At 42.3% G+C, this 17,630-nt stretch overlaps 1 protein-coding gene across 1 annotated transcript in view; it reads right to left on the bottom strand.

The window, feature by feature from the left end:
- The window catches only part of LOC147885301 (uncharacterized), a 185,731-nt gene extending 169,653 nt beyond the window's left edge, over window positions 1–16,078 (bottom strand). Inside the window, exons 1-3 of the mRNA XM_087396116.1 lie at window positions 15,707–16,078; window positions 14,086–14,775; window positions 13,363–13,539 (exon numbers count right to left, since the gene is read on the bottom strand). Coding sequence (XP_087252242.1) covers window positions 13,363–13,539; window positions 14,086–14,775; window positions 15,707–15,812 — 973 coding nt within the window. The 5' untranslated portion in view covers window positions 15,813–16,078. The remainder of the gene's footprint in view (window positions 1–13,362; window positions 13,540–14,085; window positions 14,776–15,706) is intronic.
- Between the last annotated feature and the right edge of the window lie 1,552 nt (window positions 16,079–17,630).

The raw sequence follows: 17,630 nt of genomic DNA, 5'->3' as shown, positions 1-17,630 counted from the left end.
TCTCTCCTCAAAGCCCGCTCACGCTCCTGAAGGGTCCTCTTCTGCCTAAGGATGTGAGCCTGCAACTCCTCACTGCTCCTCTAAATCACATCAACCACCCACGCAGCCCAGCCCTCGCATGGTGTCATCTCTGACTGCTCCCAAATCCCTGCCATGACCTGCTGGATCTCCTCGTCCTGTAGGAGGTCCTCTAAGAGCGGACCCCCTTCTAAGGGAGACATCGACGGGGCTGATCCAAGTGATGTACCACTGGAGAATGGTCTGACATCGTGGTACCTGCCAGAATCCCGGTAGATCTGCCTCTGTGTAATGCCCAATCCCCAACATAGAAACAATCTAGTCTCTCGAGCAATCCATCGTGTCTCCTCTGTCCAAAGGAGAATAGAAGGCTGCCAGGTGTCCTGCTGAAATCTGGCTCTCTCCACGGGTCTCTGCCAGTGATCATGAAAATGAACTACTACCAGGTGCTACGCTCTGTTGTTGGCATCTCAGAGAATGAGGCGACACCCTGCTTGTCTTCCCCAAACTCCAGGTTGTTGAAGTCACCTCCAACAATCCGGGAGTCTACATCCCGAGGACACTCTGACAGCCTCCTCCAAAAGGCCGGGCGGTGCTGTCTACACGTTGGGGCATACATGTTCAAGATCCCAATCTTGGACTCTCTCGTCCAAACTCCCATCGAAACTGCCCATTCTGGAATGAGCTCTCCCTCATCGTAAACCTCTAAAGCGAGGAACATGCTTAAATTTATCATGTTACAGAACAAATATGGCGGTTTGCGACTCATGGTAGTCAAAGGCTTCTCATGGTAGTCAAAGGCTTCTCATGGGACTCCGAAATTGCTTGGGTCTTTAGCCCCTCATAGTACCTGCAACAATTAATTAAGGCGCACCACCATGGCACCCATTAATTGTTAGCGATGTGCACTCAAATAATAAACTGTGGACTAATCCTAGTCACAGGTGGGCGTCCTCACTAAACAAACATGTGAACAAACATAGAACACAATTCTTGGTCGACCGAAGTCAACCCTCTTGGTCGTAATTAAGGAGCTTTGACCAATGGTCATGGCGTCTTAATTATGGCCAAGTCTCTCCAACCAAAGTTGGCACATCTCTCCAACCAAAGCTGGCACAACTTGGTTAACTGTAGTTAACCCTCTTTGCGCATGCCAAGTCTCGTTGACCGAAGTCAACACTCTCTGACCGTAGTCAGCTCTGGGGTTCTCTGGTTAACCGCAATTAACCCTCTTGGTAATAAACCAAGTCTCCCCAACCGAAGTTAGGCTTACTTGACCAGAGTCAAGTGTCTTTCACCGTAGTCAATTCTTTGACCATTAAAAGAACTCTTTGACCATAATTAACACAAATGAAAACTCTTTAATTACGATCAAATAAATGATCAACTGTACGACTTAGGATATTTACATTGTGTTGACATCCCCTCAGCTTCTATTTAGTTGACCTCAACTGAAAAGCTTCCTTGTAAACATCCAAAAGCTGTGGATGATCGGACAACATGTCTTCATCCATCCACTTGATATCCAATGCCGTATAATTCTTGAATTTTATAAAATACCTGTAAAACTCCTTGCCCTGAGGGCCTTTGCGTGCAGTATGGTACACAATCTGCTCTGGTTGAAGGACCTCCTCCAGCTCATCCACTTCTGGCGGATCCTCTGATATTGGCTCTATAGGCTCTGGCTCCTAGAATTTCTTTAGAAGACTCACATGGAATGCAGTGTGAATCCTCCAATGCTCTGGCAATGCCAGCCTCATTTATTCTTTCTGTAACCCTGAGAGGGCCATAGTACCTAGAAGATAACTTTGCATACACTTTCTGTTTGCCCTTAAACTTGCGGAGCCTAGCTTTCTCGAACTTTAAAAGTACTCAATCCCCTTCCTTTAGATTTAACTGTCTCCTATGCTTATCTGTAGCTCTTTTATGCTTCTCTTGAGACCTTTCAATTGCTGCCCGGACTTGGCTGAAAGCTGTCTGGAGGTCTCTCACAAACTGATCAGCTGCAAAAATCTCATCTTTGGTCCTTAGAATAGGTGGCAGAATCACCTTCCCATAAATGATCTCAAACGGGGCTTTCCCTATAGAGCTGTGTACTGTATTATTGTAAGCGAACTCTAGCAATGGTAGGTACTTTTCCCAGTCTGAACCTTGGTCACCCACGTAGCATTTCAGCATATCCAATGCTGTCGAATTTGCTACTTCACTTTGACCCTCTCTCTGGGGATGGAAAGAAGAAGAAAAATTCAGATTCGTCCCCATATTATCAAATAAAGCTCTCCAGAATAAACAAGTCATTCTGGGATCTCAATCGCTGACAATGGACTTAGCCATACCATGGTGCTTAAAGATCTGTGCCATGAAAAGCTTAGCCATATGATCTGCCTTTATGGTTTTACGAAAGGAAATGAAATGAGCTTGCTTGTTGAATCTATCAATGATAGTCCAAATCCCATCATTCCCTGACTTTGATCTTGACAAATCAAAATGGAAGTCCATTGCAATACTTTCCCACCGTGCCTGGGGCACCGGAAGAGGCATAAGTAGGCCAGGTGCCTTCCGTCTATCATACTTCACTTTCTGACACGTAAGGTATTCAGTAACAAACTGATGTATATCTTTCCGCATCCCTGGCCAAAAGAAATACCTCTCTAGTGCTTGGGTTGTTGCTGTAATTTCTCTATGCCCAGCATAGGGAGGTGCATGGCATTCTTCCAAAATCTTTTTCCTCATCTCTTGGGTGATGCATAGGCAGTCATCTTTCATTAGATACCAATCTTTCAGGGAATAGTGACTGGTGCACTGCCCCTCTTGCATTTGCTGTAAAATCTCACCAAAATCTGCATCATTAGCATATTGCTCTCTCATGTCTTCCAGAACCTGATGATAAGCAATAGTCACATTGTTGACATGGGGTCTTCGGGACAAGGCATCTGCCACTCTGTTCCAAATTCCTGGAGTATGGACAATCTGAAAATGATACATTGACAGCATATTTGCCATTTTCATATGCTTCTCGGAAAGCTTTGTCTGAGTCAGAAAGTATCTCAGACTTCGTGATCTGTTATAATTGAAAAATCTGCACCCAAAAGATAATGCTTCCATGTATGGATGGCATGAATTACAGCCAATAACTCTTTCTCAAAGATTCCCAGATATCTCTCTGCATCTCGGAGTCTCCTGCTCTCATAAGCCACTACATGACCATTCTGATGCAATGCAGCCCCAACACATTCCCCACAAGCATCACAATCCACATCAAATGGCTGATACAAATCTGGAACTATTAAGAGTGGCTCTGTGGTCAGCCTCTCTTTGAGTGTGATGAATGCTGTCTTTTTGTGGAATTCCCCATCTGAAAGCTGCATTTTTCTTAGTCAGATCGTGGAGTGGAGCGGCTATATCCGCAAAATGTATGATAAATCTTCTGTAGTAAGAACACAAGCCTAGGAAACTTCGAACTTCATGCACTCTGGCTATTCCTGACGGATCTTTGCCGGATCCATCCATATCCCATCTTTGGATATGATATGCCCCAAGTACTGGATTTCTTCCAGGAAGAATTCACTTTGCATAGAGCTGATGATTTCTCAGCTCTTGAAACACTATAGCAAGATGTTCCTTGTGCTCTTCTTCGGACTTAGAAAAGACAATTAAGTACTCGAAGAAGGTACCAGTGAACTGTCTGTAGGGTCGGAAGAAACGATCCATCATCCTATTGAAAGTAGCCGGGGCATTTGTCAATCCAAAAGGCATCACCAGATACTCATATAACCCAAAAGTAGTGCGGAACATTGTCTTATGCACATCTTGAGGTTGTATCCTCACTTGGTGATAGCCACTCTTTAAGTCTATCCTGCTGAAAACTGAAGCTCCATTTAACTAATCCAGCACATCATCAATCAGAGGAATAGGGAATCTATTCTTGATGGTCATTTTATTAAATGCGCTGTAATCGACGCACATACGGAATGAACCATCTTTCTTCTGTACTAGCAAAACAGGGGAACAAAAAGGAGAAGAACTGGGCTGAATCAGCCCCTTGGACAACAAGTCCTGCACCTGAGTCATAATCTCCTCTCGCTGAGTTGCACTAACTCTGTATGGGGGCCTATTGGGTGGCTCGCTACCAGCAATGAGTTCTATGTCATGATCCTCAGGTCTCTCAGGGGGTAGCTCCCTTGGCAAAGCATTAAAAAAGAAATCTTTAAAATTTTCAAGAACCTGAAATTTATTCTCATCTGCCTCACTTATTTCAGCATGCATTTCCATATCTCTCTCTTTTACAAAAACCATGTAAGCTGAAACTGCAGACTTTATATTTGATACAATGGGAATAGTTTCCCCTCTATTCCTAGCAACCACACGATGTACTTTGCCCCTATGTACAAACTCCAGCACTCTTTCAGGAAGAGTCAACTTCACTACCTTGCGATGAAACCAAGGCATATCCAAAACTACATCATGATGTTTTAGTGGAGAAATGAAGAAGTCTTCCTGATCCACATAACTCTGTACATGAAGACAGAGCTTCCCTATCAAGGGAGTGACTAGCACAGGGTTCCCACAGAACATCTGGTCGGCATCCAAAGCCCTGCCCAACTCCTCCGTCTTTATTCCCAGCCTCAAGGCTAGATCCTCTGATATAAAGTTATCAGTAGCCCCTGGATCAAATAAAATCAGCACTTGCTGGTCTTTGACTTTGCCCCATGATAGCAGCAATTCTCGTTCCTCTGGGTTTGAAACATGACCCAGTATGTCAGGAATTCCTCCTGCCATTGGCTTTTGCGGTCCCCGTGGCTTCTCTGCCAATTTTCCCTTCGAAGTTGAAGGCTTTTCTAGGCACTATGGGCAGCCACATGCCCCTCTTTGCCGCACTTGAAGCATTTACCCTCTTTCCTAAAAGTTTCAATCTGTTCAGGGGTAAATTGTGGTCTTCCCACCTGATTTCCCCTCAGCTTCTAAGGCTGAAATCCCCTCTTCTGAGCCTTGGGAGACTCTCTTGTTTCAACCTTGGGGGTCGCTGGCTTTTTATCCCCCGGTAACCCTGCTTGCAGTGAGGGCACACCAGTAGGATCCTGCATGTACATGAGACTAGCCACATTGGCTAAATGCATGAGATCTGATATTTCTTTGATATCTTTAGTGTTCACTTGGGCCTGTATCTTTGGAGTGAGTCCAGCCCTGTACTTCCTGAGTTGAATCTTGTCAGAAATATTCTTGAAAGGCGAAACCTGCAAGTATGCGTCCCACAATTTCTGGTTGTAAGACTCAACTGTATCTTGTGCTTCCATATGAATGCTCTCCCAACCCAGTAGGACATGATCCCAAAACTGTTTGGGAATAAACTGTTTATAGAAAGCTTTCTTGAAGTCCCTCCATTTCCTGGGGGCTACATAGTTGGTTGTTTTAGCTATCCACCATGCACTGGCTGTACAAGTCAAGTGCAAACCAACCATACGAAGCTTTGAGGACTCACTGAAATTTTCCAGGCTGAAGGCAGCATCAAACTGCCTTATGAACTGCATAGCCTTTTCAGCTTGGCTATACTGGCCATTGTAAGTGGCAAATCTTACTGACTTCCCACCGTCCTTGAATTCTTTAGTCTCTGCCTTCCTGCTAGACTTCTTCTTCTTCTTCTTCTTCTTTTTCTTTGGCTCTGAAGATCCAGAAGAAGGAGATGATGTTGAGGATGAAGAGGTAGAGCTAGAAGAAGGAGACGAACTGGATGAACTGTGATGATGCTTCGCCTTCTTCTTCTTGGGAAGAGGACCTGCTCTTTTCCTCTTTTTGCCCACCACTCCTTCCTAATCTGCTCCAAAGGGAGGCTTCTCTGGCTTTCCCTCAAAAAGAGGTTGTACCATCCTACAAAACAAGGGATCGCTTGTTGCCTCTCCCAACTGAGTAATCAACTCTCTGTAGGCACTCTCTTTATTTATCTGTATAGCCTCAGCCTGATGTACCAGGTGTGACTCCGCCATTCCCTCATGGGATGATTGGGCATGCTGCTGTGACGCCATCTCTGCAACTTGTTTGAGATCTGCAACTCTCACACACACTGTGTATGCAATTGATGCACTCAACCTTTGCTTTTCAAAGAGAGAATACCTCAACAAGAGGTGTCTTGCGTTCACAACTTGTGCCAGTGCCGGGCTGTCAACTCAAGGCATGAACTCAAAATTGTGTGCCCCTTTTCTAGCTACTGCAAATGACACTGAGAATGCATCTGATTCCCTTTTCTGAGCACAAAGGCATGCATTTCTTTACTTGTGCAAATCTCTGATTTCTCTGCTTTTCTGCTCTTTCCCTGACAGGAAAAAGTATGACAGGTAATGGAAAATTGATGGCCAGAATTGTCTCTACAACTATTTGTTTTTGTTTTTTTTTGACAGTAATTGGATGGGTAACCGGCTGGTTACACTAACCAAAATAGTTCTGGTCTCATTTGGTTGGCTCCCAACTGAACCCAACCCACTGTAGTCTAGTTAACCAGCTATGGTTTGGTTAACTACATCCAAGGTTAGTTGGTCAAACCTGGTTTGTCTAACTAGTCTGAATGGTTAGACCAACTAATTGAACCTCTGACCAAGGTTAACTAACCAGAGTTAACTTAACCACTGGTCTGCCACATCAGCCTACCACGTCGTCTACTGAGCTAGCTGCCACGTGTTGCCATGTCATCACTGCACATGCCTACCACGTCACCCTAAGGTTAATCCTTGGGCTGAAAACGGGTGACGGACTTTTCCCTACAGCATCGCGCGTTGCACCCATTTGGGCACCTCAATTTGTCTGTCAACGCTCGTCGGTATCTCCACCATTCGTCTACAAATTTTTACACGGACTTTGAAAATGGTTCATGCGATCAGAGCTAAGCGAGGCGCAGATCTGTAGTCATCTTTGGATACCGCCGGCGAAGGCAGTGAAAAAGTCACTATGCGTGAGGGCGTCTCCCTCTGCGTGATAATTGCCAGTGCTTGCAAGAGGCTTCCAGCAGCATAATCCCAATCAGTAGGCACAGGCCCAACACTTGTGATATGCACAGCATTTGCAATAATCACGACGCCCAATTAGCGCTCGAGATAGACAAACACCTCCGCCTTACTTTTCCTTGCTTGCCCTCTTCACACAATAGCTTACTAATATGACACACGTACTCCTTCAGCAAGGTAGCTGCTCATTGCTAATACATTGGGTGCAAAACTACATCTCGGTTCTTCGCCTGCAGGACTCTTCAGCTAACCAACGATCAAAATCACGCTGCTCTCCCAAGCGTCATTTATCATCTCGAGAAACTCTCTTGCACTTGGATCCTCACAATTTGGAAAAACTGTGAGACCAGGCTCTGATACCAATGCAATCTCCTTGACCAAAATCTCGTAGATAAAATTTCTGCAAACGCTCTCTCTCTCTCTCTCTCTCTCTCTCTCTCTACAAACACACTAGGGCCCAGGACAAATCATAGGGCTGGACCCCCCCCGAAGGCTTTATTCATGAAGAGAGAATCTAATACAAGATTTCAGCGTAGAGTTGTGTGTTACAAATTCGAACGTGAATCCATTTTTTACAAGAGCTTCAAGCTCATTCCAAAATGGCAACATGCCACTTGTCAAAAATCTAGACTAAATCCTATTACATGCCTCTAAGGGCAATTTATGGGATCCTCGTAGCACTTGGTCACACGGGTGGCCTCCGAAATACTCGCTAGGCTCCAAATTGCTTGGGTCTTTAGCCCCTCATAGTACCTGCAACAATTAATTAAAGCGCACCACCATGGCACCCATTAATTGTTAGCGCTTTGCATGCAAATAATAAACTATGGACTAATCCTAGTCACAAGTGGGTATCCCCACTAAACAAACATGTGAACAAACATAGAACACAATTCTTGGTCGACCGAAGTCAACCCTCTTGGTCGTAATTAAGGAGTTTTGACCAATGGTCGTGGCGCCTTAATTATGGCCAAGTCTCTCCAACCAAAGTTGGCGCATTCCAAGTCTCGTTGACCGAAGTCAACACTCTCTGACCGTAGTCAGCTCTGTGGTTCTCTGGTTCACCGCAGTTAACCATCTTGGTAATAAACCAAGTCTCCCCAACCAAAGTCAGGCTTACTTGACCAGAGTCAAGTGTCTTTGACTGTAGTCAATTCTTTGACCATTAAAAGAACTCTTTGACCATAATTAACACAAATGAAAACTCTTTAATTATGATCAGATAAATGGTCAACTGTACTTTGATTTAGGATATTTACATTGTGGTGACACAAACAGTAAAAAGCACTCATCCAGATATTGAAGCCAAGCTTCCAGAAATCTTCTACAACACCTCCGGTCAGAAATTCTGCCACATATCCAGAAATGCAAAGAGAAGGAACAAGAACAAGACACAAAGACCTCAACCCACCACCGATGTGGGCACATGCAGCTTGCTAGGATGGCTAATGTAGGAACATGCCAAAATTTATCATGTAAGGATGGCTTATATAGCCCCTAGAAACCTATATATCTAGATGAATCCAGGAACATGCCCAAATTTATCATGTTACTAGAACAAATATGGCGGTTAGCGACTTATGGTAGTCACCTATAAGGTTGAAAACCATAAATACACGCATAGCAGGGACTAGCTACTATGAAGTGCACAACTATGGGTGCAAAACATAGTATAAATATGCTATCACATATAAACCACTTCACACATCCACACAAACATTAGCATCCATCTATGCAAAGGTATTCATACTGAGTTTCTGCTAGGACACTGGGGGTCTTCATACTGAGTTTTTGCAAAGGTCTTTATACCGAGTTTCTGTCAGGACACTGGAGGTGAAGGGTAGACACAGGCGTGACAAAGGCTAGCACTAGAGACCTAAACCCAAATCAAGGGTGATTGACATATACCTAGATGAATCCAGGAACATTTCCAAACTCATCGTCTAAAAACACAACCTATTGCAGTTTCAATCTCACAATAGTCACTCATAAGATTGAAAACCATAAACTCCATCACGCATAGCAGGGACTAGCTACTATGACATCCCCACTGACGTCATCAGCACCCAACAGTGGGTGTAGACCATAGTATAAAAATATGCTCTCACACATACAAATCCACACACCCACACATACTTGAGCACCCATTTATACAAAGTCTTTGTACTGAGTTTTTGTCGGCACTCCGAAGGTGAAGGGCAGACTCAGCCATGACGAAGGCTAGCACTAAAGGAGAAGGCTAATCAAAAAGTAATCCAAAACCTCTTCATTCAAGCTACAACTGCTTGTGAAGTCTAAACAATTTTATTTTAGTCTCTCCCAAACAAGCATCTAAATCTAGCTGATAGGGCAACGCACCATTTAAGATAGAAAGATTTATCGCAATACCAGCAAACCGCAACTTGGACGAAAACTTCAGTCCACGTTAATGTCAGCCAGTTATGTGGGCAGCATGCAGTCCGGAATGCCGAATTTCCAGCAGCCCACCATTGGTACTGGCTGTATGGCTTAAAATGTGGGATCAATGATGCGTTAATGTAATTTTACCCCCAAAGGCAAGCTGAAAGATTATAAGGAGGGAGGGCAAGCTGTGAAGTTTGGAACTTCCAATGGGATGTAGGACAGACTGAAGGCTTTGACATTTGTGCAACAGTTTGATGCCGCCTATTCAAGTGGACATTTCACGGAGCCTTTCCAAAGTTCGAAAGGCAGCCACCTTCTTGAAGGGAAATGCACTGTAATGGTGGACCACTTTACTTTTACTCCATCACGCATAGCAAGGACTAGCTACTATGGCATCCCCACTAACGTCATTAGCGCCCAACAGTGGGTGTAGACCATAGTATAAAAATATGCTTTCATACATACAAATCCACACACCCACACATGACAAAGCCTTCATACTGAGTTTCTGTCAGCACTCCGGAGGTGAAGGGCAGACTCAGCCATGATGAAGGCTAGCACTAAAGGAGAAGGCTAATCAAAAAGTAGTCCAAAATCTCTTCATTCAAGCTACAACTGCTTGTGAAGTCTAAACGATTTCATTTTAGTCTCTCCCAAACGAGCATCTAAATCTAGCTGATAGGGCAACGCCCCATTTAAGATAAAAACAATTATCGCATATGCACATTGACATAGACATCTTACTGATTTAACACACATCTTAAGCATTTGGTCGGGTCCCACTTGTTTCAAGATACCTCCCCCAAGGGTCTTCACACATATTTAAGTAATCTTGCATCATTGTGGTTTGAATTCCATAATGGTCCAGACTACACATACGTGTTCTATACATGGTTATTTGTCACTTGCACACCACCAGTATCTACCCTATTTATCATCTTCTTCCTTTCATCGGAAAAGAAAGTTCTATATTATGCTTTCAAAATCAACACAAATTCAGCTATCCGTGAGGGTGCTGACAAGAACAGGAGACCAGCTGTTTTGCGGCCTCCTTAGAACTTTGGCTCACTGCCTAAGGTACCCCCAAAGTAGGTGCTAGCAGCCAGAGTGGAAAGCTATCCAACTAGTGAATCCCTCGATCCATGAGAATTTAAGGATACCCTACGTGCTACACCTTGCAGAAATGCGCATATCAATCAGAAGTCTTCCTAGAGCCCTTATTACACTGCTCCCAAATCGAGCAAAGGGTATTAGATGATGCCTAGTTTGGCAAGGGTGGCCGCAGGTCGAGTCTATTGTCCTTCCATCACTACAAAGTGCAGATACAAGTAAAAATCAACTTAATTGACCCTTCGCAGGGCTGTCATTTGCAAAGCCAGCCACGTTTCTGCCAAGTCTCTAGGGTCGCAACTGCAAATGGTATTTCAAGCTGAAAACAACCTGTTTTTGCAGTGTTGGAGCTTGCTTGCAAGCTGTCTGTAGAACTGTGCAGTGATTGTCCGTAGAACTGCATACGATGCAGGCTGCTTTGACTGGCACATCCAGGTGCATGGAGCTGATCCAGGGGAGCTTCGAAAGCTCCACAGGCTTTTCTCCATTACAATTGCTTGACTGTGTACTGGTGTGTGCAGCAGGTTCTCTTCCTTCGAGCTGTCTCCAAAGGCTCACAGACGCACAAGCTTTGTGAAGAACTATTCTCACGAGGGTTCCTCTTATACCACTTGAGGGAGTTGAGAAAAGAAGAGAGTACACACCGGTGGAGAATTGCAAAAATAAATTACACATTCAAGAATTCAAAGAAAGCAGGATAATGTGCTGAAATCATTAAGATGACCTAGATTAAATCCTACAGCCACACTAAATACTCATCATACATGGTCCTTCAAGTATGCTAGAGTCTCTTCAAACTATCCTTATACTCTTCAGTCATCCCTTTCAAGTGTGGAATTGAAGAGCACCATTACAATGGCATGGTAAGTTAAACAAGTCAATATATTTCAAACTTCTAGGGTTAGGGTTTTTCATATTATCTGATGATACCTCGTCTTCAACTACGTTGGAAAAATAGGGAATCATCAAAATGGGTAGGATTTTTCATATTATCTGCTGATACCTAGTCCTTGCAACTACGTTGAAACAGGGAATCATCAAAATGGTCATCAATCCTAGTGAATGGTTAGCCACTTCTAGATTAAAAACTTATTCAACGCCTTGCAATCCGACATAACAACTACATGCGTCGGTACTTTTTATCAATCAATCCTCCAAATCATAAGCCACCTCCTTGAGAAAAACTTAGCAAGAACGCTAATCAAACAATACTCTGCATTCCCCTCAAATTTTTTACAACCCTTGTCAGGATTATAAAAATTCGATGTAAAACTAATGAGGCTTACTACAAATTTTTAAATTCCATGTATGTTCCTATTCTAAGGGTGCAAGTTGAAGGCTATATTAAACCACATCCAACAACAGAAGACAATCCTGGTAAACAAATCAGAATCACATCCATCAGTTCAAAAAGGGTTCAAACACTGAATCACCTATAATAAGGCATCATACATATCAGAATATATATTGTTCATAAATTCAGGAGCCACAGAGCTACTCAACAACATTACCTTCAAATTTACTTATAAACCGAAACAATCGTAACAAAATTGATAATTAACATCTTTCCGGAAACCCACAGATGCCAAATACTGCATCCACTCTTTCTGAGCTCATACTAGGAAAATGCAAATTCTCAGAAAAGGATTGGATCTTAAGCTCAATGTTTGAACACTCGGCTCCTGTCCTTTCCAATCTGACCATATACCCGATATACCAGCCATGAGAAAAAATTTAAGCTTCTGTGCTGTTAAAAGTTATATGCACGACCAAGTCAAGGTAGAGGAGAGCTGCCTCAAGTTATTTTTCCAGATGCTTCATCCATTTTCCACTCTTCCGGTCCTTAATGATACTTCTCTCATCTGCCACAAAATAAATAGTTTTCATTCATGAGCCAGCTGAAGCAGTTACCAGTAAAAGCACATGCAATAGAATGGCTCAGCAGGACCCAAACTCCATACGTTGAAGGATGACACCGGTAAAAGTCAACGAAATATCTCACCAAATATCAGCCCCATCTCTGCATCTCAACGACTGGAAAAAGGCTTTTACCCCTACCTCCTTCTCAATTGCAGACATAGAACAGAGCTATTTCTATCCTTGTTGCAAGAAGGGTGAAATGTGATGCACAGTGAGCTAGAACTAGCATGTTACATATCATCTAGACTTAAGCCATTCTCATACAATACAATATCCATCAATGTAAAACCTTGAGAAAGAGGCAGTAGAACCAAAAAGCTGTGACAACAGCAGTACCGAATTCTTCCCATTAACATGAGAGGCGGAAAGAATATGATAAAAGGTCCGCAAGAGCAACAGACTAAGCAGTAGCAGCAGCACTGCTCCCCAGAGGGCTGCAATAGGTCTTTCTAAGGCCTGGAAAATCCTGTAAGCCGGCAATGGGCTGACAGACTGGATGGCCATGTCTTATAGAGCAACTCAATTACTAGAATCACCCACCATAGACTATAGGCAAGGATGTAGCAGGCTGGCTAAGGACCTCAAAAGGCAACTCGCCCAGACAGGGAGAGGCTGGCTGCATCCATCTGAGTCACCTACCAGCAATAAAGTATGGCCTTCACCCACTCATGTTCGGCCACCTGGTATTTGAAATTGGGTCCATCTTTACTGAGGCTTGTGGCTATGTGCAATAGGTGGAAGAACACCGCTTGCTTTGTTCATTCTGATGAGGAAAAATCCACAGCTCTAATCTAGCAGACAGAGCTTTCAAAAGAACAACAGAATGCTGCATATAGCGTTAGCACATGGTCTTAAAAAACAATACAATGGAGTACAAAGCTCTAGCCTTAATTATGCAAAACAACAAAATGACTCTTACCTTTTAATTTGAGATGCGATAGACAGTCTAAACTTGTTTTGTGATTTCCAGACCTTCCAAGGGATTGGAAAACGAGTATCAATGTTGGCAGACCAGAGATTTGTGAGATGTCCATTTGGCCTAAAATCTTCAATAGCTTTCCTGATATATTACATTTAGATTGTGACTCGATTTCAGCTGAAACATGCACGATTCAAAGTCACATGTCAATCTTGTATCCTCAAACCATGCTGATAGAAGTTTGATGATATCACCCTTAAAGGGCCACCGTAGTTAATAGTTAGCATGATAAATCTAATGAGAAAGACATGCAATCCTTGCACAACCTGAAACTCCCACCCTGTACTACAGTTCATATACCTTCATAGACTAGAACATCCATCATGCAACTCACTATACGCATGGTTCCACCAAGAATTAATAATTATATGTCACTTCTGGACTCCCATTTGAGTCACACTCTAAAGCAGAAACACGCTATGAGGTACAATCTAACGAACAGAAAAACGATGAAAAAGGGCTGTCAAACTTTTTGAATTTTATTCATGATCATAAACTGTATGGATGATTACATAGACAATGTTAGCTAGTTCAATAACTTTAAAGTGCTCTGAAGAATGTACAATCTAAACACTTAAATTGTTTCCCAAGCGTGGCTTGGAAGAACAGCCCTTGTGCTGCAAAAATAACGGAAGATTCGCACGTTTACAAGAATGTACTCACCTAACAGGGGCATGTCTTCAACGTTGTCAACTTTGCTGCCCACATTAATAGTTTTTGTTTTTCCAACTTTGCCAGCTTTTAACAATAGCTCTGTTTCATAACATTCAAACTCCCTAGCCAGCTCTTGATCACGTGCTCTTATCAACAGCATGTTCTCTTGAAACCTGAGAGCATCGCCCTTAGTTGAAAGCCATTTCATGAGCTGCCTATATGTATCTTGAGATGGACTAAAGCCTTTGTGCTTCATCTGGTCCAGTAGTTCTAATGCTTTATCTGCCAGTTTCTCTTGGTCTGCCACCTCAGTGTTGGACAAAGCTGCCCTTTCCAGAAGAACATTGATCAATGTGTTGAATCCCATCTCAGCATTCTTAGAGGGCAAACCATTACATATAAGTCCAGCACGATCCAACTCCAAACTTTCACACAAGTGCTTGAAGAGTCGCAATAGCCCATCATTTTCACCAGTCCAACCCTGCTGTTTCGATAAAAAACCTTGTATGGCTTTTTGCTTGGCACGCTTACTGTGCACAGCCCTCTCAAAAATAGTAAACAAGGTCGTCTCCAAATTTTGTGAAAGTTCCGGGCAAGGTGGCCGTGGTGGCGAGTTTCCATCAAAAATATATTTCCATTCAGACTGGTTCTTACAAGCATTGGAGCTGACTGTGTTGGAAGAGGGAGACGTCTCATTCCCTGAACAGATGCAAGAAGGACCATGTTCAAAAAATTAATCACTGGAAACCCCCCTGGATTTTCCGATTCCAATGTAGTGTGAGGAGGGCAAATTTAAATATTAAGCACATAAAATTCCGCACAAGCCCTGTTTGAAACTTATTTGTAAATTATGACCAAAAAGGACCTTAACTCAGAAGATGCCTTATATTTTAGTGAAGATTCCTTTACCTTACAGGTATTTTCCTCCATAGTTTCAAAAACGATAATGATAAGGATAAATCTTTTGTAAGGTCTAAATTCAAAATAACAGGACCACTGACCCAGCTACTTGAAATGGCTACAGATAAATTTCTGAAATTACAATTCCACAGGTCTGCAACATTAACTACTTTAGCAGCAACTTTGTTGTTTTAACCGCAAGTCAAAGTCATTGGAAAGCCCTGAAATGGTGGAATTGACTCTTAGCCTTGATGGGAAAATGGCAAACCAATGTATTATTGAAATGGCTAAAAAAGCTATGCCATGCCACATTATATAGACTCTGAAGTCTGAAAACCCCTCAAACTTCCTAAGTGCATATACCTCATGCTCAAACTTAAGGCGAAGGATAACTTCGAGAAAGAAATGACTTTCCAGTTTCAGGAACTCTGGAAAACAACCAAAAAACTATGGAGACGTAAAATGACAACATAAAGAAGCAAGGTGAGCATTCAATAGTGTGATTTATTTAGTTTTTTGTATGTGCTCCCAAAGTTTGGCTAAATACCAGACAAATTAAATATCCGCTACGAGAGTCTAGTTCAAATGTTTTCAACCCCGACCATTTGCATAGTGCTCAAAGAAGCAGCTGGCAATTTATAATCATTTGTGCTTTCCATGCCTTTACCATAAGGTACAAATGGGAATGTAACTATATAAACGTAATGAATGTGGGCATAAAGGTACACGCCTGCAAAATCTGAGTAATGTCTATCCAATTTTGAAAAAGCTTGGCTGAACCCCGTAAAGTGTGCGAGCAAAGGCCCCTCCAACACCGGTCTCGAGAGCCCTCGCATCCGTCCCGCGCGTGAAAAGAGCCAGCTTGCTACTCTCCAACCTTGAAGAAAGTGTGCAAACTTCTTCTAACAGTCGGATTCCTCATAGGCTGTTTCAACACTGGTGCTCATGCAGTGGCATTACCACGTTAGCTGTAAATGTGTATGAATGAATTCAAAGAGAGATTATATGCTTTTGGCAAGTATATACTACACATTGTTTCAACCAGTGGCAAATCTGTGTGAATTGTATCTAGTACAGCTTGTTTGGCAAATGTGTGTAGTATATACTACACATTGTTTCAACCAGTTTTATATACTACAGCTTGTGGGCAAATATGTGTGAATTGTATATAGTGTACTTTGTTTGAACAAGGTGCATACACTACACCTTTTTGACAAATATGTGTGAATTGTATCTACTATACCTTGTTGGCAAATATTTGTGAATTGTATATACTAGTAACTACACCTTTTTGGCAAATCTATGTGAATTATATATACTACACCTTGTTTCACAATTGTAGTTAAAATGAAGGAGTCCTTCCACATATGCAAGATTGTTGTCTCTTATGTTTTTAAGAGGATATTGTTAAGTGTATCCTCTAAATATTGTTTAGCTTGTTATTGGCAACCATATATATGTACAGTCGTGTAATAATGATTTTGATACCTCTATGTTGGTTTTTCGATCAAAGCTAAAGGTTCTAATGATTGACAAATTATGCATTGCACTGAAATTTTATGTGGCATGAATTGACAATCATGTACATATCAGTCTCCTACAAACATATTATATCATCATATTCACTTAGGTTTTCATCTTGTGATTAATGATTGCACTACTCAAACGTTGGATGATCTATGATTTGGTGAATTTTGGGTTTGGAATAGCCCATTTTACATGATAATGTTTCAAGATGTACTCCAAGATCATAACTTATTACCTACATCCATCCAATTAAACACTACTAGATAAATCAACTTTGCTAAGGATGTGTCATGAATCCTTATTGCTTGTTATTGCAATCAAGAGTCTAAGACAAATGCTAAAGTAAACACGTAGAAAATGCTAATATAGTGTGAGAAATATATGATAATTATAATTTAAAAAGAAATGTGTCAATATAGAGGAGGGTGAATGGTAGTATGTGATCCAAATTAGGACCACCTCATGCAAAATTAGCATACATCAAACCAACATTCATACCGATCAAGGAAACTAGACATACTACATCAAAGGGACAAGACAAGGACATGGACAATTCGGTTTATGTTGAAGGACTAACATAAGAGTAATAACAAAAGCCAATAGAACAAAGACACATCATCATGCCATATCTTTAGGCATATGTGTTAGAAAGAGAAACCTAAGCAACATATTATGAATTACTTGTTTGCTCTCATGGAGGGACCCAAGTCATAAGTTATAACAAAGCATTAGAAAGATTACACTCAAAGTCATGTGTTACAAAGGAACACAAGTAGTAGCATACCGAGATGTTTTGATATGATGTGGCACCGATGGTTTCCCCCAGACCATCTGTGAGAGCAAGATAACTTGTAGTCACTCTACTCGAGCCCACTTTGTGTCTAAGAGGTCAGGTCCCCAATAGGGGCTACCATATATGCTGGCTAGTCGAACCAAGGAGTCAAGGAGAAGAGCCTTCATCTGAGGGTCCTAAAAGTGTGAGTGGAAGCATTGTCTCTGCAGTTGGACAAGTGAGGCATATCCCATGCTTAGCCAGGTTTGCATCGCCGGTCTCATTATGAAATTCGGGCTAGAGAAGACAACACCCAAGTAACTATATGAGGAGACGATCTCAACCGAGGACATGT

The sequence above is a fragment of the Dipteris shenzhenensis genome, chromosome 25, assembly GCF_047967505.1.
Source record: "Dipteris shenzhenensis isolate YYH24624 ecotype China chromosome 25, Dip_SZ_1.0, whole genome shotgun sequence".
NCBI lineage: Eukaryota > Viridiplantae > Streptophyta > Polypodiopsida > Gleicheniales > Dipteridaceae > Dipteris > Dipteris shenzhenensis.
This window is presented reverse-complemented; position numbering and strand designations above follow the sequence as displayed.